The sequence below is a fragment of the Stegodyphus dumicola genome, chromosome 10, assembly GCF_044657685.1.
Source record: "Stegodyphus dumicola isolate Sdum_Otavi_A_Nest chromosome 10, ASM4465768v1".
Classification (NCBI taxonomy): Eukaryota; Metazoa; Arthropoda; class Arachnida; order Araneae; family Eresidae; genus Stegodyphus; species Stegodyphus dumicola.
Window position 1 is genome coordinate 70,374,978 of NC_140777.1, and position 23,271 is coordinate 70,398,248.

Consider the following 23,271-nt stretch of genomic DNA (forward strand, 5'->3'; position numbering starts at 1 on the left):
AAATGAGGATATCACAAGATGCTGCTGCTTAGATGTCTCAATATCTCTCGTAGTGTGGTTCACCAACTATGGAATCAGATGGTTCTGTGTCTAGAATCCGTGTTCTAGGCAGACCTAGAGTTACAACACTTGCGGGAGACCGTAATTTAGATCTTTCGGTCAGAAGGAAGAGTAACATTACTGTGCCGCAGCTCATGGCAGATAATTTATTGGCAACATGGACTAGGAATCTCAGCTACTAGAGTGCGGGGACACCTGAAGAAGACAGGTCTGTATGCAAGACTACCAGTTGTTTGAATCCTCTTGACCCGAGGACACAGAGGTACCCGTTTATGTTGAGCGTCTCCTGGATTAGTCAACAATGAGCGTTGTGCTTTCTCCACAGACGAATCCAGCTTCATAATGGAGAGTGATTCAGGTCGTCAGCTGATCTGTAAGGAACAACGAATCAGATACATCCAATCCCACATTGTGGAAAGACACAGTTACAGAAGTGGTGGAATAATGGCTTGGGCTAGGACCTTTCTCGGTGGTCACACTCACCTGCATCTGTTTCATGGAGGAACTTCGACCGTTGTGAGATATCGAGACGAGATCTTTGATCACATGTCCACTATTGGTCCTGTATTTCTTTTGATGGACGACAATGCGCGATGGCATCGAGCTCGAGTTGCTGAAGAATATATTGGTGGTGACGGTATGGAGCGTATGGAATGGCGAGCTCAATTCCCAGACCTGAATCCGATAGAGCATCTTTGGGACTACTTCGGGAGACAGATTACTGCTTTACGTCATCCTCCAAGGTCGATAAATGATATTGAACAAGGATTACTCCGTATCTGGTCTTCGCTTCCCATTTTACTGACCAACAACTTAATTGAGAGCATGGAACGTCGCTGCCACCAATATACTGCAGCAAGGGGTGGACACCTCATTAGAAGGCATTTTTGTAATGTTACCACGCCATTTTTCCTCAAAAACAGTGATATACCGCTTTTCCAAGACTGGATACCAAGAGTGGAATTTTTTGTTGTAATTCATGTTTATGTTGAACTTTAGGAACATTCTATGTCGCATTCATTAAAGAACTATTTAGTGGACATATCCTCTAAATTTCTGTTTACTGTGTTGCATCAGTTTCAAGTTAGACACAAAAAGAGAACGCTGTTCCATTGTTCTGGAGGGCAGTGTATATGTACGTAAATATGTACAGATGTCCCGAAAAGTCCCTTTTGAACCCATTTTACTATTCGTTTTGGGAAAAAATGAGTCCCTTTTGGTCCTTTTGGAAAACGTAGTACCATATAGTCCCTTTTGGAAAAAGGCGTCCGTATGTACATATGTCACAAAAACAGATGGTTTCGGGAAAGGTCAGACTGGATAATTTCGTTGTAATGTGGTACCATAAAGGTTTCGCTATTACAGTATTTAGTTTACTTCGTATAAGGATGTAAAAAAACATTTTTAGCTAAAGGCGAAAGAAAAATTTCATAAAAAGAAATAAAATGATACAATAATTGCTGTATAAAACAACATCTTTACTGTTCTAAATTAGCGACACTCACTTAAAAATCCTTAAATAAATACACTCATGTCCATAAATCAAAGATGATGCAAAATCATTCAAAGGAAGAGTTAGAAGCAAAACAAATTTGACTTCTTTGTAAAGCTTATTTATTAAACGAAAGGTAAAGAGCAAAAAAGATGCTATATGTTTGATATTAAAAAAATTAGCGATTTTTTCTCCCTGGAGCAAATTACAAAAAAAAAAAAAAAAAAAAAAAAAAAAAAACACCTATTTACAAAAAACCAGTATTACATGGTTGGCATGATTGCTAATACATTGTATGTCTCCCAGACGATGCAATGCAGTCCGTACAACGCCTAGGCATGCTGAGTATCAAATTATCGATCTGATCTTGGGGGATATTACACCACTCAAAAAGCAATGCTCTCCGAAGTTCCGGTAGATATGTAGGAGGAGGTTGACGGGCTGAAACTGGTCGGCCATACGTGCTCTACTGGATTCAAGTCCGGTGAGAATGCTGGCCAGTCCATAGGGGTAATATCCTCCGATTGAAGGCATTCGCTTACGATGTTTGGTGAGAGCAATCATTTCAACTAGTAAATGACTCTTTACAATTTCCTAAATAAAATGAAAAAAAAAAAAATATTCTTTTCCGGTGTACATAGAACTTACAAATTTTGCTTTGGCTGCAGACCGCTCCTCTTGAGGGGTTTCCCGATAGGGTGTTAGACCAGAACGGCTATTAATTTTGTTTTGGCATTTTTCACTATAAACGGCGTTTTTATTTTTCAGATTGTTGCCACCAAATATTATCGTCCCATGTTACATTTAAAGAAATTTAATAATGAAGAATCGGCATAAAGGTATGCATGTTTCTCGCATTGTGATTAACAAAGGTACCTAGAGGCATCAAATTTTGAATATAAGTCTCCAGACAAATATGGACATCTGGAAGTCCAAATTTGGAGTTTGGAAATTGTTTTATTATATATTTCGGTACTTTTCCGTTTTGCCGGCGCAAGCGATAAAGTCACCAGTAATGGTACAATCGATGCCAAACGAAATATTTTCGCTGGTAAGTCGCAGCCATTTCTTATCCGATTGATTGTTTCTTTCAATACTGGCATACAATTACATAGACGTTTTACGAAATAGTTCAGTTTTATGTCCTAAGGCCATTCGCGGGCGGTAATTAAGTCAATTAGGATGCAATCACTGCGCTCACACGATGGCGAAAATATAGAAAAGGCAAGTCAAGGGTTAAATTTATCAGTTCTAATGAGAATGCACTAGCGACGTAAAGCACTGAGGTTTTACATAATTTCTGAGTTAGCTATTCGTACGAATTGAAATAATTCTTGCATTTAAATTATATTCCAAATTAATATTTAACTTGAAATTAATGTAGATAATTACTGAGAGAATTATATTTTTGTAGCGTAGTTTACGGGAGATGAGATCACTTGGGATCACATGATATGAAACGACGAATCAGGATGTTGTACCGTGAAAGCATCTAGTTAATTCTTAAATTAATGTCTTTTATAAATTTATCGACTTTATTTATTGTCTTTTTACAAAATTTTAAACGATGTTAAAATGTTACAAAATAAAAATTTCTTAGAACTAACATTTTTTAACATTTTTTATGAGTATACTGTGTGTTGTCGCCAATAAAGTCTGCTTGGCAAGATGGAAAACGGAAACGGAAACGTACCTTTATTTCAAAATTTGTAAAGCTTTTATGAGTTTTTGATAAAGAAATTCAAAGATTTCAAAGGGAGCAATGGCAACACTAAATGGGAAAAAAATTACCTCCAGCGCGCGATATTGTGTTCGAAAATTCTGAAGATATATTTTAAATATTTTGCCATTTTGCTGTTGAATTGAATTTTATGGTTTAAATGCGAAGAACACGATGTTTGATAAATAAAGGTACCACACAAAACATTAAAAAAATTGCCCGTTTCGGCGTAATATAAAATCTGAAAATATTCAGATTTATTACTTTTTTATATTTTTTAAAGTTTCACGTAGCAATGTCTGTCTTTTTTGTATTTTTGAATTTTTGTATATGGTATATTCGCATTTGGGACTATTTGAAAACTGGGAGTAATTTTTAAAAAAATATTTTTATATTTATATAAGTTTGTTCACTCAGATTGTCAAGAAGGACGAAATGTGTGCTCAGAATGCCTTGAATATTCTTATTTTATCATTTAATTACTTACCCCCTGACAAGATTACGTGAAACATTAAACTGTGAATAATTAATTTAAAATTAATCATTAGCGTTTTTAAAAATATATTGGTTATTTACAAGATTATTTTAAAGATAAAATTGACTATGTTTTATTTGCAAATTTTTTATTATAACTTATGAATATTTAACAGTTTTGCATTTTTTATTTAAGCATTTGAAATTACTTTGAGACCTTTTCTTTTGCACAGTTGACGCCAATCAGCTTCCGTACCTTATGGCAAATCTGCTCACTTCCATGAATAGATGAATTAACGAAACTTTACAATATATCAATTGCTTCTTACTCAGCAGATTAGTTTACAAATTTCTGCGTTTTATACTACGTGAGAAGGATAGCAAAGACATGTTAACGCTGCAAGCAAAATTTCTGTTCCCTTAGAAAATATCTTTAAAGCATCGTCAGCAAAAGAAATTTCTTTTACCACAACGTCACCTATAATTAAGTCTTCTGAAGGACTTATGAAGGCACAGATAAAAAATAGGTAATTTCTTTCAATAGTGTTTCAATGAAATGTTTTCTGTGATATTAGGCGCCAAGTAAAAAGCATTTCTTGGAAAACCATATTAAAAGTCAGTTTTAGTTATAAATTTATCACACAGTATAAGTTGTAATGTCTTTTGGAACTGATGTTGTATATCATTAGGAGTTTCAGAATGCAAATTTAATCCATTATAAGCCTTGTAATTTAATTCGTAAAATTAAAAATATAAAACCAATCTAATACATTCTGTTAAACTTTAGATGATCAAAATGTTTTAAAGCAAAAATGTAAGAAAAAAGGTGTTTAAAACTTGTCCAAAGTCTCAAATACATCAGTAGAGAGAAATTAACAATTTTTTAACGAGAAAAGTCGAAAACAGAAACTATAACAAAAACGTTCAACGCGTTGCCGCAATTTCATCTCACAGACGTGTTTTTTACTTATTACGTGCACTACGTTTTAAGGGAAACTAGTTCGTATCCACATTACCAGATGGGCAAAAACCACGAACACGCCCTTCGCCGGACTCGAACCCCGGAACGAACTACCAGTATTCAGCTGCTTTTATCGCTCGGCCGCAGGTTATCCTATCTCGCAAACTTTACACCCAAAATAAATACAATTATTCGGAAAATTTATAAATTCATGCAAAGTTGTAAGCTTGTATGCTTATAAAATTCTCAACGAATATAAAATTCAAAAGGAGAATAAAATAGAAACAATATACCATTAATTTCTATTAGCATTAATACAATAGCTCAATTAATAATATTATAGCTCTCAGAATTACAAAGCTTTTAAAAACTCTACATTTCATTATATTTACGGGCTAAAAATAATAATTTTTAAAAATACACTAATATGCTTAAAAATATCATACTCTAAGTTATATTTGCCCTCATTTATAGTCAAATAGAATAAAAATAGGTTTCCAAAAATAAACGCATATTTCATCAAATATGCAGAATTGGTTTTCATCCGCTTGGGGATTTAATGAGAAAACTGGGCTTTTGCTAAATTAAGTTTTCTCACAAATTAAATCCGAAGCGTGTGATTGATTATAGATGCGTTTTGAATTTGTCTCTCGGGTTGCAGCAGGCGCCGATTAAATTTGTTCTTTTTCCGAAGGCCTTTTTAATACGTTAATTACATTCAAAATTGTTGCAGCCTGTTTTAAATCGAGAATTTTTTTGGTTGCATGAGAAAACAAATTCAATTTGAGAAATATTTTTCCTACGCGTCGTATTTCAGCCAGATTTATGAGTTTTATTAAGCAATATGTAATTTCTGTTTAAAAATGGCATAGATATGTAAATCAATATTCATTTATTATGCAGTTTTTTTTTTTTTTTTTTTTTTTTTTTTTTTTTTTTTAAATAGCTTTTTCTGTCTTATGCAAAGAATTATTAGGGCGGAATTTGTTAAAGTTTGCGAACAAGTACTTGCATTTTTTTTTAAAATTCTGGATGAGTAACGTGATTTTCATCTCGCTAAATATGTATGTAATGTGTACTTAAATATTAATTGATAAAATTTACATGCAGTTGTAAATTCCATGTTCTACAAGAATTTTTCTCCGAATAACTCTCTTATGTTCAAATTATTTTCGCAAAACTTTACTTAAGAATAACTTGATTCTCTCTTATTTAAAAATAAGTAAAAGTCCACTTTAGATTAGTGCATTTAATCTGAATAAAAAACTGCCCATTTGGAGGACTATTACATAGAGGGTTCTTTTGAACAGGAGTAAAATGTTCGATTTTTATGGAATTTGTTTTAATGAACTTTTTTATTTGCGAACCTAATTTAATGAAGTACTGATTAATCATTAAATACGAGCTTGACCCATAATAGCATTTAAGTATTTAAAAAAGTGTTTTAACCTATTAAACTTAAGCCAGTCTATACTAAATTCAAATAACTCTGCTTTTGAAGTAAAGAAAATTAAATTTTCTTTAATTTGTTTCAACTCTAATAAATATTTTGTAGTGAACAAAAGAATGAATAGTTTTAAGTACAAAACAAATTCGAAATATTTTAGAATAAAAATTTGTTACTCTGTGGGTCGGCATCAATTCTTTAAACTTAAGAAGTAACTTCATTTCTCCTGTAATCAATACAGGGAGTATTTTGGTTGTAGTTAATTAATGGGAGAAAATTCTATTTCAAGAAAACATTTTGTGTTCTTTTCAGCCAAAAGGGGCGTTAGCGCAGAAGGGCAATTACTCTTCCAACGGCATTTTGAGTCGGTTCACTAAAAATGTCCGTTTCACTTTTCGGATTGTTGCCACCAAATATTATCGGCCTGTATTATATTTAAAGAAATTATGAAGAATTTGCATGAATGTATGCATGGTTTTCACATTGGGAAAAAACAGCGGTACCTAGAGTCATCAAATTTTAAATAACTTAGTTCTCCACCCGAATATGGACACCTGGAAGTCCAAAACTTTAATTTCTTCCATCGAACTTGATGGCTGGTGTCATGGACGCTCGCGCGGTGTCTGATATGCAACCAAACTCTTCTGTAGAGCTTCTTATTGGTGTTGCACCAACTTGAAGTTATGGGGTAGCAAGTTACTAAATGCTGTTCCGTCTCCTGACATCTCCTACAACGTTCTAACGTTGCACGCTAATATATAATGTGACTCCCTGTTCATTAACTAAAGTTATTTAATCCTTTAAAAAAGACAAGCAATTCATCGCACCGTCTACGAAGAAGGTTTATAAAAACCTTTTTATTAAAAGCTTTAAGCTGAAAAAAAGCACGATTTATGCTTACAATTCAAATTTTTCCAACTTGCAGGCTCCACTTAACAAAAAATTAAAAAGTTAAATTTATATGATACTGGAGACCACACTTCGAGCTAGTGTAACAGCATTAGCTCAAATTACTGAGCGACTTACTTCGCTTAGCAAGTTGGATAATGCTAAAAACTAATGTATCTGAGAGAGGGGGAGATAATAGTAGGACTGCGAGCATAATTACCAAATCTAAATTTTTCATATCTATATTTCATTCAAATATTTTTTCTAAATTTTTCAAAACACCGACATAAATACTTAACTCATTTAGCTAAGGAAAATAAGAAGTAACGATAAAGTTCCAAACCATAAGAAAATGTGTTAATTGACATAAAATGTATTTTCCAGGCAAAGAATTTGAAAGTCAGATTATTAATTCTGTAACAAGAAATTAAAAAATATATAAATGTAAAATAAACAGTTTGGGGAAATTTTTAAATGAATTACATTCTATGTAGGATATTTCTTCTTTCTTTTTCTTTTTCTTTTTTTTTTTTTTTTTTTTTTTTTTTTGTATAACTGACTGTACAGTCAAAGATATAATGTGCATTTGGTCAAGGTTATTTCTTTATGATAATTGTTTTTGGGGTTGTTTGCACTGGAATGGAGGTGAACGTTTTGAATACTTGTTTTGTAAAAATAGTATTGCAGTAGTTTCTTATTTTCTTTTAGATTTGTATCAGAAATCTCATGCAAAAATTCTCTTGGTAATTCTGTAACAAGAAATTTAAAAATACATAAATGTAAAATAAACAGTTTGGGGAAATTTTTAAATGAATTACATTCCATGTAGGACAATTTTTTTTCTATCTTTTTTATATATATATATATATATATATATATATATATATATAACTGACTGTACAGTCAAAGATATAATGTGCATTTGGTCAAGGTTATTTCTTTATGATAATTGTTTTTGGAGTTGCTTGTACTTGAATGGAGGGAACGTTTTGAATACTTGTTTTGTAAAAATAGTCCTGCAGTAGTTTCTTATTTTCTTTTAGATTTGTATCAGAACTCTCATGCAAAAATTCTCTTGGTAATTCTGTAACAAAAAATTTAAAAATACATAAATGTAAAATAAACAGTTTGGGGAAATTTTTAAATGAATTACATTCCATGTAGGACAATTTTTTTCTTTTTATCTTTTTTTTTTTTTTTTTTTTTTTTGTATAACTGACTGTACAGTCAAAGATATAATGTGCATTTGGTCAAGGTTATTTCTTTATGATAATTGTTTTTGGAGTTGCTTGTACTTGAATGGAGGGAACGTTTTGAATACTTGTTTTGTAAAAATAGTCCTGCAGTAGTTTCTTATTTCCTTTTAGATTTGTATCAGAACTCTCCTGCAAAAATTCTCTTGGTAATTCTGTAACAAGAAATTTAAAAATACATAAATGTAAAATAAACAGTTTGGGGAAATTTTTAAATGAATTACATTCCATGTAGGATATTTTTTTTCTTTCTATCTTTTTTTTTTTTTTTTTTTTTGTATAACTGACTGTACAGTCAAAGATATAATGTGCATTTGGTCAAGGTTATTTCTTTATGATAATCGTTTTTGGGGTTGTTTGTATTGGAATGGGGGGTGAACGTTTTGAATACTTGTTTTGTAAAAATAGTCCTGCAGTAGTTTCTTATTTCCTTTTAGATTTGTATCAGAACTTCATGGAAAAATTCTCTTGGTATGGGACTCTTATGAAAATTTAATCTCTTGTAAACAGAATTACATTGAGTGCTTTGAATAAGATATCATTATACTGAAATATTATTGAATTTTCTGCCTCCAGAATTTTTTGTATTTGCATTCAAAATATTCTTGAATTTGTGTGAAGACATACTTTTATCTAACATGCTTTTATTTATTTCGAAGGCTATAGAAAATACTATTATTTATTATTGCATGCAATATAAGGGTTCATTTGTTCTGGGATGCCCATGGTGTCATTTAATTGATATGTCTGAGTTTGGTTCATAAAATATCGTGAATTTGGTTTTATAATACTACTATTCAAGTTCTTTTGAAACCGGCACCAAAGAATTTATTGAATCTGTGAGTATTAAGTTTTAAATATATTACACACAAATACAGGATTGCCAGACTTAATAGAGTTCGTTTTCTTTACCTTAAGCCAGCTTGGTCTAACTTTGGCATTTCATTCGAATAGAGGCCTTTTTCATATGTTGATCTGAATGAAAATCAAGGTTGTTTTATATACGGCGCATTAAACTTGGGAATTTAATATATTTCTACCAATAGCTTAGAGACGTCAAAGAAAATGTCCTTCCCCAACGACAAAGATCCCTCAGTCTAATTTTTCCAGTTTCGGTTCCTTTACAAAGTAACTCTGAATGAAGTTGTCTGGTTGTATATGCACAATATAGATTGAACACATATTCAAATGACAATAAGAAGAAATAAGCTAAGAATTAAATAGGCTGAAAAATTAAATGTTGGTAAATGATAATTTTTAATGTATGTTGCTTTTTATCAACGAAACATTGCCCAAAATTTAGGTTTTAAAATCTATCGATTAATAACCTACAATAGGTTAAATTGTAGTTTAATGTCCCATGTAACAATTCACAGAATACATTTTTTCTTAGATTAAATATTTTTATTTTTAAGCAAAGTATTTCGAAAACTATTTCTGTTTACATAATTTATAGCTAGAATTAACAGTTGGTTTATAGCTAGAAATAGTCGTTGGGCGAATTTCTCAATCCAGTCGCATCTGATATAAGAGCCTTAACTTCCTCTGCAATATTTTCAGCGGATTTTCCTGTGTCAGCCTGTAAAATGGTGTAGTTATGTCTGGTTTCTCCCACGACTCCAGTACAGTTTTGGACTTTGATTTGATGCTTTCTGGGGCGCAATTTCCGGTTTGGGACGGCTAAGTTTTAAGGTATTTCTCCCGCCTTCTTGGAATGTCTTAGGGTATAGTCGTCTGCACGCTGGGAGCGTATTTCAGAGGTCCGCGGTTCGATTCCCGACGAAGGCGTTGCATACTTTTCATCACTCTTGCTTCCAAAATACCCTGGGCGCGTATTCCAGAGGTCCGTGGTTCGATTCCCGTCGAAGGCGTTTGCTCATTTTTCAAGTGTACTGCTTCGAAAAACTCCTAATGTTGCTACAGTGGCTCCCGAACTAAAAAGGTAGTGGATGATGATTCTCCCAACCCAGGATTTGGCGATTGGATCCCATAAAAATCCCAGTCGCCCTTTAAAAGGGGGAGTATATAAGGTATTTATCCCACTTTCTTGGCATTCTTCCGTGACATAGTGGTCTGCACCTTGGGCGCGTATTTCAGAGATCCGCGGTTCGATTCCCGCCGAAAGTGTTTGCTCATTTTTCAAGTCTCCTGTTTCAAAAATACTTAATATCTCTACAAAGTGATAAATGCCCATTCCTTATTTTTCTCATGAAATAAAGCTAGAAGTTCCTATGGGGGCCAGTAACATGTCACGAGCGTTTAAATGAATTGAAATTAAAAAAAAAAATCAATAAAAAAATTACCTCTAATGACATGCTGAATTTGTTTACTAACTATGTTTTTTCCTATTTCTTTACCATGCCTGATAATAATTGAGAATGCGACTTGGCTGAAAGGCCTGTATTTGTGTTAATCCAGTTTTATTCGCAATTTACCAAAAATGTGTAACAAAGAGAGGAATAATGTAGTTCTTAGAAAGTAAGGTTGATGACGTGGCTGATACACTAAAGAAAATTTATGAGGTGCAGCCTATCTTTAATATCCTAAAATAATAGTGTTCCTCACTGTAAATTCTTGTTCACTTTTCATAACTTAATTCCAATGAATTATTAATTTGGTTAGCAGAAATTGCAATTAGAAAAATTAAGAAAGAAAGTTAAAGAATAATTGTAATGAACTTTAAATAGTTTATAGTGAGTTGGATAGGATTTATAGATGTATAAGAAAGAAGCTAATAATTGTACTACATTCTGGCTTCTAGTGAGGAAATAAAATTACTAATTAATGATTAGAATGTATTATGTTTTTCTTGTGTATTGTTATTGTCATTCATCCGATCGTTTTCACGAGCACGGTTCTAGAAGATATATAAACACAACGCAATCACCTCTACGTAATTACGATAAAAAATTTTAATTTAGTTTGCACTTAATTTTTTATGCTCACCTTTAGTCTGATTTAGCTGAATTATTGATCATTTATGTATATCATAACAAACCACATCATTACTGTTAGTAATATTTGTATTAGCGTAATTTTATATTATTTATTTAGTTCGGATTTACCAGTTAATGTTGTGTCGTAAAAAACCGCAACATTACGAAACAAATGATTTCAGTTAGCTACTAGAATGCTTTCTTGCGAAATCTGTTGATTAGTACCAAATGACAAATTAAAATCTTATAAAGTAACAAGCACTATTCGTATACTTATGGAGAATCGTTGGTGAAATTAATTAGAAACGGTTCAGAGCATTACTAGAAGAGTTCAATATATCAATTTCATTTAAAGCTAACACTAACGCAGTGTTACAAATTAATTAGAAATATGGTGATATTTAAAGACAACATTTCAGAAATTAATAATCTCTTTTGCCTAGGAACATTTTCATATTTTATGCCAAAGTAAATGTTTTGTTTATTTTCTTGTATCAGAGATTGTTTTGAGAATACAGGCCTTTTATTTTGGAACTCACTGTTTTGGGTTATTTCTCAAGGAATGTCTGGGATTCTTTCAGATCAAGGAGAAGGTCCTCTCCCTCTTTCCTTTGCGTCTCAGATCGAAGGAAATCGCCCACTTGTTTTAAACATTGAAGAAAACCCAATCCCCCTTCGCCTTTCTCACGAGAATTTTCACAGCCATCCACACCCTCCCGATGATTCTTTCGGCATTCTTTATGTTTGCAATTTTCGTTTATTTGTTTGTTTGTTTTACACGTAAGCTTTAGTTTGATCTGTGGTTCTTTATTTTCAGGTATTGATTTCTCATGCATTTCACTTTACTAAACACTAAACCTACGCGAATCATTTTGGTAAGTCTTTCAACCGCTCAGAAACTGAATATTAATGTTTGCTTGACATTGTTTCTCCATTAGTCGGCTTTACAAGATTGTATTAATAATAGATGCAATTTAAAGATGAACATTTTATCGGAACAATGACAAAATTTCAAAAAAAATGCATGATTGGTATTTAAAAACATTGTCAAAGACATTTTTGGAAATACACGAGCACATAATTATACCGAAATTGTCCAGCAAGTCATGGAGACACGGTACCAAGGTAGATGGGAATTACATATGATGGTTGACTGTTGGTCGAGAGTCAAGCAAAAATGTCTATAGATTAAATACTCCAGAAAATCCCATACGCGACAACTTTTACTTTCATATGTATGTTATACCCTTTGGTAAAAAATTTACTATTTGTATGAACAAACTTGCAGTAACTATAGCAGCCTTTCTATGAATAAAACTATTCCTTGTGAACAGCATATTTAATACATTTTACCTTTATTTTCTTTTATAAACATTTTTGCATGACGTTTTAGACAAGGAGAGGGTATCGTATAGCTTAAAATGTTGACGTGATAGAAAAAGACTGAGATTATTTTTGGATTCAGAGTCCAAAAGTTAGTAAAAAACAAGTGATAGATATAACGCAAAAATTTGCTGCTCCCCAGTGTAATCAAAAGGTGGGAGCAAGTTAAGAATGCATTATAATTTTAATGTTATATTTTGTATGTTATAATGCCTCAGGAACAAACCTCACTTAAATTTTTTTAGCATAATTTAGTCATTTTTGTATGGAAACGGTTATGTATATTTAGTCTTAACAACGATGTAGCAGCAATTTATTTTCGGTGAAAGGTAAAGTGTCTTTTCGTTGAATCTAGATTTATTCTGTGAATAATCACCACATGTATAGTTTTTTGTGTTTTAAAACTATAATATGAGTCTTTATCTCATGGCTACTTCATTCTGAAGTGTGATTGATCTTCTACGTTCTAATTTTATTATCGTTCCTTTCTTTGGCTTTTCTTCTTAAAAACTTCATATTATAAGCTTTTAAAATCACTTGTATTATATTATCAGAGAATAATAACCAGAAAAAATAAAGACGGAGAAATATTATCATACAAGGGGGTTCAAATATGACCGGCACTGCTGTTAACAATTACTATGCACGTCCAGCAATGTGTGTCCTCGGTTGAATATCTACATTCCACCTGACCTCCCATACACATTAGAGGTTGCTCAGTTAAGATTGACAGTCACAAGAATGCCAGGTGAACAACAGATAGCTTGGAGCGTACAACAGCACATTGCGATTAAATTTCTAGTTCGAAAAATCTAGTCCCCTGAAATTTAGCACAGACTAGGAGAAGTGTATGGGGATTATTATTATTATTATCAAAAGCACGGTCCTGATTCTCCTAGCCGGTACAAGGCGGCCGTGTGATCAAAAAATAAGACTGGCCAGAAAATAAAAACAAATATTAGAAAAAAGCATATAAAGTCCAAAATCTGACTCAGAGTGCCGAATTCCAGGTCTATCTTTATTCGTATTTACAGTCTTCATTATTATCTCTTCACAATCTTTCAAATTTGAATAATTCCTTTTGAAATCTGACTTAAAAGTATTTCTATATTTCTCTCTTGCACTCCAGGTATGAGGATATGTGTTTCTCTAGCACAGAATGGTGTGTGTGGTGTAAGTTCTTCACTGAGGAACGAGAACGCTTGGAGAACATCCGTCATCTAGACTAACATTGATCCTATGAATGTGATTACTCTTGAGAATAAGTGGATCACAATCCAAACACATGTATCGGTTTTTCAATTAGTGTTGACAATGTAGAAACCATTGGGAATAAATGTTTACAGTATGGTAGGTAACCATGGTAAGGTAACCATAGGGAATAAATGTTTACATTATGGTAAGATAACCATGAGGAATAAATGTTTACATTATTGTAAGGTAACCATCGAGAATAAACGCTTGCATTCTAGTAAGGATCCACGCATGTTGACAAACGAAAAGAAAGTGATATGCAGGGAGATTTCCATTTCGCTACTACGGAGGTTTGAAGATGAACAGGATGCATTTTAGAAGTCCACATGACAGCAATTAAACGTGAGTCCACTACGTCAATAGCGAGTACCAGGATTAGAAAAAAAGGCGCGCAATTTGCAGATGACGATGCCATTGCCGTCAGTGTTCGGGAGTGGATTCCAAGCCATCTAAAAATTTTCTATTGTAATGGCATGAAAATGTTTCCAGAACGTTGGCGAAAATGTATTGACTCTGATGGGAAAAAGATTGATGGGTAATATGTTCAACCTTTTCATTCGCAATAAAGCTTTATTGGAAAAGAAAAAAAAATCATTCTCTGTTATATTTAAACCACCTTGTAAAATGCTTTTTTCGCTCAGAGCAAAAATAAAATTTATCAATAGACGAACTCTTAGACTCAGGATAAATTTCTAAATACCAATAAAAATGTTCTACATGTAGTATAACGAAATCACAGCATACTGCGTACAATTTATAAATTTGTTCCATGTTTGAGAGAATTCAAAAAATAAATAAACCTTAAAAATATTAAAAAGTAGATTTAGTTTACTTCTAAAAATTATGTTTTTTAATAACATTGTAAAGAATTGTTACTTTGTTATGTATTTTATATTATATGACTCAACAAGCTAAATGCATCTCTCAATTTACTTTTCAGAAAGTGCCTAATGTTAGTTGAAACTCAAGATGTTCGAAAAATTAGCGATGGTCCTTATTCCTAATAAAATGCTAGAGATTATTTAATATTTATTGAAATTAATCTAATGTATTTCTTGAAAGCACCTTTAACTAGGTATTATAATCACAGAGAAAACATCCATCTTGCAATTACATTTGAGAAGACATTCATCCTGCATTTACATCGCTATCCTAAACGATTTAGCTGGCCCGAGTTTTAGGATTCAGAAAGCCTAGTTGAGGAGTTACAGACATTATTATAGATACATATTGCTACCAGTAACTCCAATTAGATTGTCTTTTGACAAAGCAAGTTTCCAGTAACCTCGAGAATCAAGAGAATCGCATACTCTTGCGCAGTACATGATGAACTAAGAAAAAAAAAAGCCTTCCCATTCTCGTACAAAAGAAAATCGGTTTAATCCCAGTATACGGTACCATAGTTGTTAGAATAGCCTCCATGTACGGTACACATGGGATGTGGCGATATTATGATGAGCAGGAAACGGGGAATTTTGGTGTTGGCGACAATTTTCAAAATCGTACCAAGACCGTTGCCGTATACCAGAATTTTACCTCAAAATCTTTTAAACCTTTTTTATTTCTTCTTAATAAATGCCTTATTTTCCATTTTGCAGTAAAATAAAAAATAGTAATCAATCATCTAGGCTAACCATTTAATATAACTATATACGCCAAAATATCGTTGATTATTGTAATTCATTTTTAAGTAATTAACTTTATTTTAGTGTTATTCATATCATTCAATATTGCTTATTTCCTCTAAATTTATTTATTATTAGTTAAAATACTAACAACTAATTCTAGAAGTATGATGAAATACTATCACGAAATTTAGTACACATATGTTTTGCTTATATATGCTGCTAAGCAAATATAAAATACCTGAATTTATTTTAATATATCATTAAATAGATCTCTTTCTTTCGTTTAGCTGCAAAAAAAAAAGACCTTTTTAAATCCAGATTGGGCAGATTCTAAGCTCAATCTTTAATCTCTTCTGATCAATCTAATCTCAATCTCTTCTGATCAATCTAATCTCAGTCTCTTCTGATCAATGGAGAAAACAACTCCTATTATATTTAATAGTAATGCTTTAGGAATATATATATATATAGATATACTTTTAGAGACATTAGGTATTTTTGGAAGCAGGCAAGATGAAAAATTAACAAAGCCTTCGCCGGGGATCGAACCACGAATCTCTGGAATACAGGCCCAGTGTGCAGACCCCCACACCACGAAGGCACGCCAAGAAGGCAGGAGAAATACCTTATATACCCCCCTTTTAAAGGGCGACTGGGGTTTTTAGGGGACCCAATCGCCAAATTCTGGATAGAGAGAAATCATCATCCACCACCCTTTTAGCTCGGGAGCTACTGTAGAGACATTAGGTATTTTTTGTAAGCAGCAGAAATGAAAAATTAGCAACGCCTTCGCCGGGAATCGAACGGCGGACCTCCCAATTACGCGCTGAGCGTGCAGACTACCACACCACGAAGGCATGCAAAGAAGGTGGAAGAAATACCTTATATATTCCCCCTTTTAAAGGGCGACTGGGGTATTTTACGGGACCCAATCGCCAAATCCTGGGTCAGGAGAATCATCATCCAACATCTTTTTTAGTTCTGTCGCCATTGTAGAGACATTACCTATTTTTTTTGGAAGCATGCAACATGAAAAATATGCAACACCTTCCCCGGGAATCGAACAGCGGACTTCGCAAATACGCGCTGAGCCTGCAGACCACCACAGCACGAAGGCTCGTTAAGAAGGTGGAAGAAATACCTTATAAATCGTATGTAATTGGTAAATTTTTGCGTTTTCAACTAGTACCATAATTACTTCACCTCTCACCAACGCTCCACGCAGACAGACTGGAATGTTTTTAAAACGCACCTGGAAAACCTGGAAAAGTCAGGGAATTTCATGCTCCTGTTTGAACGGCAACGTTGCCTAGAAAATATTTCCGCTTTGACAAGATGTTTTCAGTTTCATATTGAGAAACGTTCGTTTAATAGTAATTCCTCAAGGGCAACTTTTGGAAACAGTGATATACACAGATGAAGATAGAGCGGAAACATAAAAAGAAAGAAGAGAGAAAACAATTTTCTGTAAAATAACAACGCTTATTTCGGGTTTAGAGCCGAGAAGTCTAAAAGAAATGCTAAGAGAAAACTATTGATACCTTTCAACGAGTATTGTACCCATTTCTTGAAAATAATTTGTGATGTATTGTAAGATAGCTATATTTATGACATTCTTTTGTTCACGTAATACTAACAATTTAATGAAAATTATTTTGAAAATAAATATTATCACTTTCAAGCTGAAAAACTTCTCGAATTGTTTGGATTATTTTGGAATTCCAAATGCTGACATCTCTGCAATGATCATGTATACAACTAATATTACAAATTCTCGTCAGTAATTTCAAATTCATGTTCACATAATTATATAAAAATTCTTTCCTACTTGTACAAGATGGTGGATTTGTTTGAAAATAGATGTGCGCTGCACACGGCTGCTTGGCTGTGGTGCCTGCCGGAGTGTCTTGCCAACATTGCCATCCATCCCACGTTCGCGGACAAAAAAGGCCTAAAATTAAAACAAAATAAGTACCTTCTATACTATGCGAGATTCTTGGTACAAAGAAATGAAAACAAAGTACTTTGTAAGCTATGTGGCACAATAAGGAACAAAATCTTCATTTAACAGAATCAACATTAAATTTAGTTTCACTTAATATTATTCCAAAATATGATTCACAATTTTCGAAGCTTTAGGTAATTTAAAATTGTATTCCGTGGAGAATTTCAGTTTTAAATCATTTTACTGTATTTTATAATCAATGATCGTAAAACACAGAACGGAAAGAAATAAAAAAAGATCATGAATAAATTATCTATTTTAACAATAATAAAAAGCCAAGAATAACCTGCAAAAATGGGAATATCTTAATCTGTTAGTTATTTGATCATGAACAAGTTAAAAATATTTCATGCCGTTAAGATGTAATTTTTATAAACAGTTTTTGCGCTTCAAAATGTGGAAGGAGATGATATAAGAAAATAATAACATTCGTTTTTTTTTAAGTATCTGTTTAATCTGTTTAGGTAAATTCTATTAATCAATTACCTTAATTTAAACTTTATGAGTTTATTACAAGTCATTATGCTTCATCCATAAATTACTAAAGAAAACAGATGACTGTTTGAAAGCACAATCTTGTTATGAATATTCTTTTTATATGAAGATTAGTATATCATAATTTTTCAATTATTGTGAATGAGAAGTTACTGAAATACTTAACAATCTTCCGAATACTGCAAGTTCTATTAAAAAAATCTGATGTGTACACCACATGACTTCCTTGTACGGAATATTAAATTATACGCATTTTTTCTTGCATTTCACTTAAACTTATTGGATTGAATTAAAGCTACTTCGGCGACAGCGCATAAACCGCAATAGAATAAATGCGTTCTTTAAAATTCACTCTAAAATTTTTTTTTACCATAGCGGCACTCTGGCGCTAGATTCACTTACAGTATTATATTTCGTTTATATTATAACTCATAATGCACAAAATTTATATCATTTAAAGAATAGAATTATCTAATCGTTGCCACATGTTCTATTCAAATACTATAATAAAGCTAGAATGATATATAAAAGAAATTAAGCAAACAAAACAAAAAAGAAACAGCTTTTCACAGACGATTGAGTATTTCTCATTCAATTAATTCAGTTTTCACTTCGCGACAAGGAAAAAATACATAAAAACTCAAAATATCTGTATTAAAAATTACGAAATAAATCTTAAAAACTTATTTCCTCGAAATAATTCCAGAAAGGATTAAGCATGATTTAATTGGCAATAATAAATGAAGGCGTTATCTTTGTTGTTGCGAAGCTATGTTTCTCTAGATTGGTAACAAATCCACTATCCTGCTGTTTCAAATGTAAACAAGCAATGGCCGCCATCAAAAAACATTGCTAGGCGTAGCGGCACTTAAACAACTTTAAAATTGTTGATAATTCTAAAAGTATTGCATACAGATTTACTAAAGGCATAAAAACCTTAACCGGAAGATAAGAACAACATAATTCAATCATTTTTAAAGCAAAAAATCTACAATTTACAAACATATAGCAGTAAAGAAACTGAGATCAGGGAGCCGAGTAACAGAGTGGATATACGGAAACATTTCGCGATTACAATACTTCCTTTTTACTTCGTACAAGGTCATGTAAAAAAAGAAAAGTGGATGCCGCAGAGGAATGAATGTACGCTGTCAGTTCATTATGCAGTATAATTTCTGCGAATGCTGGTCAGCCTCATAATAGGACAAGTGTAAATATGTCTCTATATAAATATATATATATATACAACGATATAATAAATGCCAAAAATAATGAACCAACTGATGCTGGGTTATTTAGAAGAGCCGCCTTTTGGAAGTGATTACATTTCCTACCTATTCGCACAAAGTTTAATTCTTGAATCACCATTACCTCATCCATTTCTCACAAGCAAAAATAACGCCCTGACTTCCCCAGTTGAATTCTTATGGCTATGTAACAGACATCTATCATGTCTTTCTGATTTGTCACATATCATATTTTACGTGGAAAATTACAAGTGGGCGAGAATGCACCCCTAAACTGATATAGGCTTTTAATAAAATTATTTGGAGAGCGATTTGACATAATTCCTCTTCAGCAGGAGCAATATAGTGTGTTTCAATCTATTCAACGCTTTTTTTCCCTAAGTTTATTTCCGTCTTGTATTGGCTGGTTCCTCTTCGAATTGAATTCACACATATTTGATTACTAAAGAAATATACTAATTTCAAACAATCAAATATTACCTTGCACCATCATTTATTAATAACAAAATGCAAAATATGAAGGAAATAAAAGATACAATTTAATACTTAAACAATTTGGTATAATTTTGTATTGTTTTGTGAAATATCTACTAGTATCTTACTATTAAATCAATTTTAGTTTATGAGTAAAATTATTTTAAATCTTGAACTCGCAATTACAGTGATATAATAATTAAGGCTTTTACATCAGACATCACCTAATTATCTTCAATTGTTTTACATTTGTTTTCAGTTTCCTCAGCGTTGATTCGAATGAGCAGTTCCATAAAATAAATCTAAATTATTCAACGGACCTTTTATAGCCCCACCTACATATGTCGTTTTGGTCTACATAGCACAGACAACTGCATTTATGGCTTACCAGGTACATTAGATCACTATTTGTTTCAGTGTCAAATGACCAAGATCTACATTTTCGGCCCTTATACAAGCAAACAACGCTCGTAAATGGTTTCAGCAGATTTCTCAGGAGCCAGAAGAAACAAGAGCAAGAGTTGTCAAACTTTTCAAACTTTGTACCGCATAAATATGAAACAAAAATATATGAACGACCATAAAAGCATTTCGCCATTAAAAATCAATGCATCCTAAGTGGACGGAACTTAATAAAAGAATAAAGCCCTTTAAATTTACATTATTTAATTATATTCGCAAACGAAACTTTTACAATAAAAGATAAATATGTATGCTACGAGTATACTGTAGTGGCACTCCAGTTCTTAGAAATCGTAACGCCGGGAAATTGTTCGAAGTTCTTGGAAAAGTCTTCGTTTCAGCATTAAAGCTAGAGCCGTAAAAGTAGAAAACTTGAAAAATATATGAGTTTCTGAATAAAAAATTTGAAACAAAATGTTAAAAAAGGCGAAATTTTACATTAATTTTGAAAATTCATTTTTTTCCCGTAAACATTGTACCACTGAAAATATTGTAATGTACCACCAGGGGTACATGTACCATTGTTTGAGAACCGATGAACTGGCGTATTTATAAACAGCAGTCTCAAAGCAATATAGTTCACATTTGTATTTATAATTTTTAGCTATTAATGTTATTAATGTATATTATAACAGTAGCAGTCAGAAAAATGTCTTGTAATCCTAATAATAATAATTTTACTATTGTAATATTATTTTATTATTTTCATTTTTATTTTATTAGCTTCATTTTTATTTAAGCGCTATTTGATTATTTTAAATACTTTTTCTAAACTGATTAATTTTCTCAGAATTTGAAAACTACTTTCTCAAAATTATAGAATCTTCTCAGAACTTATGCCAAAAGCATTCGCTATTAGCTCTGCTCATCAACATTACATTAATCTTTGTAAAATTGCAACAGTGTTTTAATTAAAAAAATTACAATATCAAAAAACCGTTATAACATTTCTCTATAACATTTGTATCACCACCATATCCAAATTTTGTATTCAAAGAAACTTTTTTTTATAAAACACGCTAAATGAGCAGAAAAAGCTGCGAGTCTTTCACGTGGATCAGCTGCTCATTCTATGGTTTCCTGCTTAAATAACAGCCGTAGTTGAATGTCTAAGTACATATCGAAAACTGTTTTGTCGGAAATGCTTGTCAATCATAATATCCGTTTAGTTAAGAGCTTATTTTAAGCAAGCCGTAACTTCAAAGCAATAAAATTATTACACGAAAATAAATATTTTAAAAAAGTAATCAGGTATTATTTTGATTTCATGTTTCTGTGTGTTCACATAGATCTACTAAATATCCATACGTATATAATAAGCGTGTGCATTACAAGAAAACATGAGTTTAGTCTAATAATTAATTATATAGCATATTTAGATAAATATCTGAAAACATGAAAAATCTGTCAACCACACGTTTATGAGCATCGCGAAGATCTAGAACGTTTTATGAAGCGTAACTTGACTGTTTCCGATGTTTATTACTCTTAGGCTTTCAATAAATTTCAGCGACGGTTGTTTAGAATCCCATATTCCCTACTGGACGAACGAGGATAATTCGCGTTTATTAATATGGATTATCGATAGCTACTATGAATTATGATGAATTAGTGTTATTCGAGAAAATGCCAATGACTGAGAATGAATAACAGTGCCAATCGTTGATTTCTGAGGCAAGAGAAAATGAAAATTCGGACAGACTGAAGAACCGTCTAACGATAAGAATCAAGAATTTGAGAAGATTAAATGAAATTTTGCGAGGGTCACATCGGTTAAATTTTACTCATTCTTCTGTTTATTCAAAGATGAATAAATTTTATAAAATCTTATGCTATACATTGCTGACTTACGAATTAGAACATAAAATTTAAAAAACTGTATCTCAAATCAAACTAAAAAATTGTTATAGGGCATAATTGCTGACTTTTATTGAAACGGCACTTAAGAGACATTATGATGCACATTAGTAAGACTGCATATATGAATATGGCTATAAATTTCATATACAAAAATTAATTCATTAAAATGCAACAAAATTAGTATTTAATGCTCCCAATTGAATCTGTGCGAAACACCATCTAAACGCTACGGAAGCATGTTTTTATCTTATCTGAGCTAGTATCATGAATTTCTGCAGTTTGATCACTGGAAGCTAAATTTCTCTTCGTCGCTACTGCCGTTTGTATGTATATGTTACTGTGAAACACCAAAATCTGGAGAATGTCGACTTTCACCGGTGAATGTCAACATTCACATAGTCGCTTGGTGTATGTCCGAAATATTTTCTAAATACACTTATTTCTGACTTACACCGGTAAATGTCGGCATTCACCATGTACTAATGGTGAATGTTGAACATATAAGAGTATTATATTTTCTTCTCCGTAATTCAGTCGCGAAGAAACGCACTTGAGACTTAAAATAAGAACTCGAGAATGTAAGAACTTAAAACACACAGTACAGTCAAAATGAGAAAGAAAAATAATAGAAGTTAAAAACTTACTAAATTATGTGATTCAAATCTTATTTATTGCAATAACTTAAGAGTATTATGACACTTTGAATTGCACAAGAAGCCCTTGCTTTTACAACTGCATTTATTTGTAGAACACTTTCTACTGCGATGACACCGTGTACATATACTCCTCTCTTTTCGACCTGCACCAGAGCATATCTGTGATTGTCGACATACACCGGTGAGGGTCCGAATGTACAAGAATGTAATGCAATATTCGATCTTTCACCGACGTATTGGGTAAATGTTGACATTCTCCGGGGAAAGTCGACATTCTCATATTTCGGCCTTTCACGGTAACATATACATATTTAAGAAAAAAAAATTAGTCACTGATTAGATATTTCTAATTCCAATTCGGATTTGTTAAAATAAAAATTCATATATGGCTACACGTTTGATCACACCGTTAGTGATAGTGTTATCGTAAACTAAAGTGAGGTTATGGTACTGAACAATTAAATCTTCACACTGAAAAACAATTCCAACCGGCCTCATTTTTTTTCGCTGATAACTCTCGCTATTTCGAAAGTCTCCAGAATATTCACTCCTGCGCCGAATCATTTTCTCCAGTTC

At 32.4% G+C, this 23,271-nt stretch overlaps 1 protein-coding gene across 3 annotated transcripts in view; it reads right to left on the reverse strand.

Moving 5' to 3' along the window:
* LOC118193720 (calcitonin gene-related peptide type 1 receptor-like) overlaps positions 1 to 23,271 on the reverse strand; it is a 666,801-nt gene that overhangs the window by 235,497 nt on the left and 408,033 nt on the right. For all 3 annotated transcript variants that reach the window (XM_085825063.1, XM_085825062.1, XM_085825064.1), the window contains exon 6: positions 17,325 to 17,447. In XM_085825063.1, coding sequence (XP_085681189.1) covers positions 17,325 to 17,447 — 123 coding nt within the window. The remainder of the gene's footprint in view (positions 1 to 17,324; positions 17,448 to 23,271) is intronic.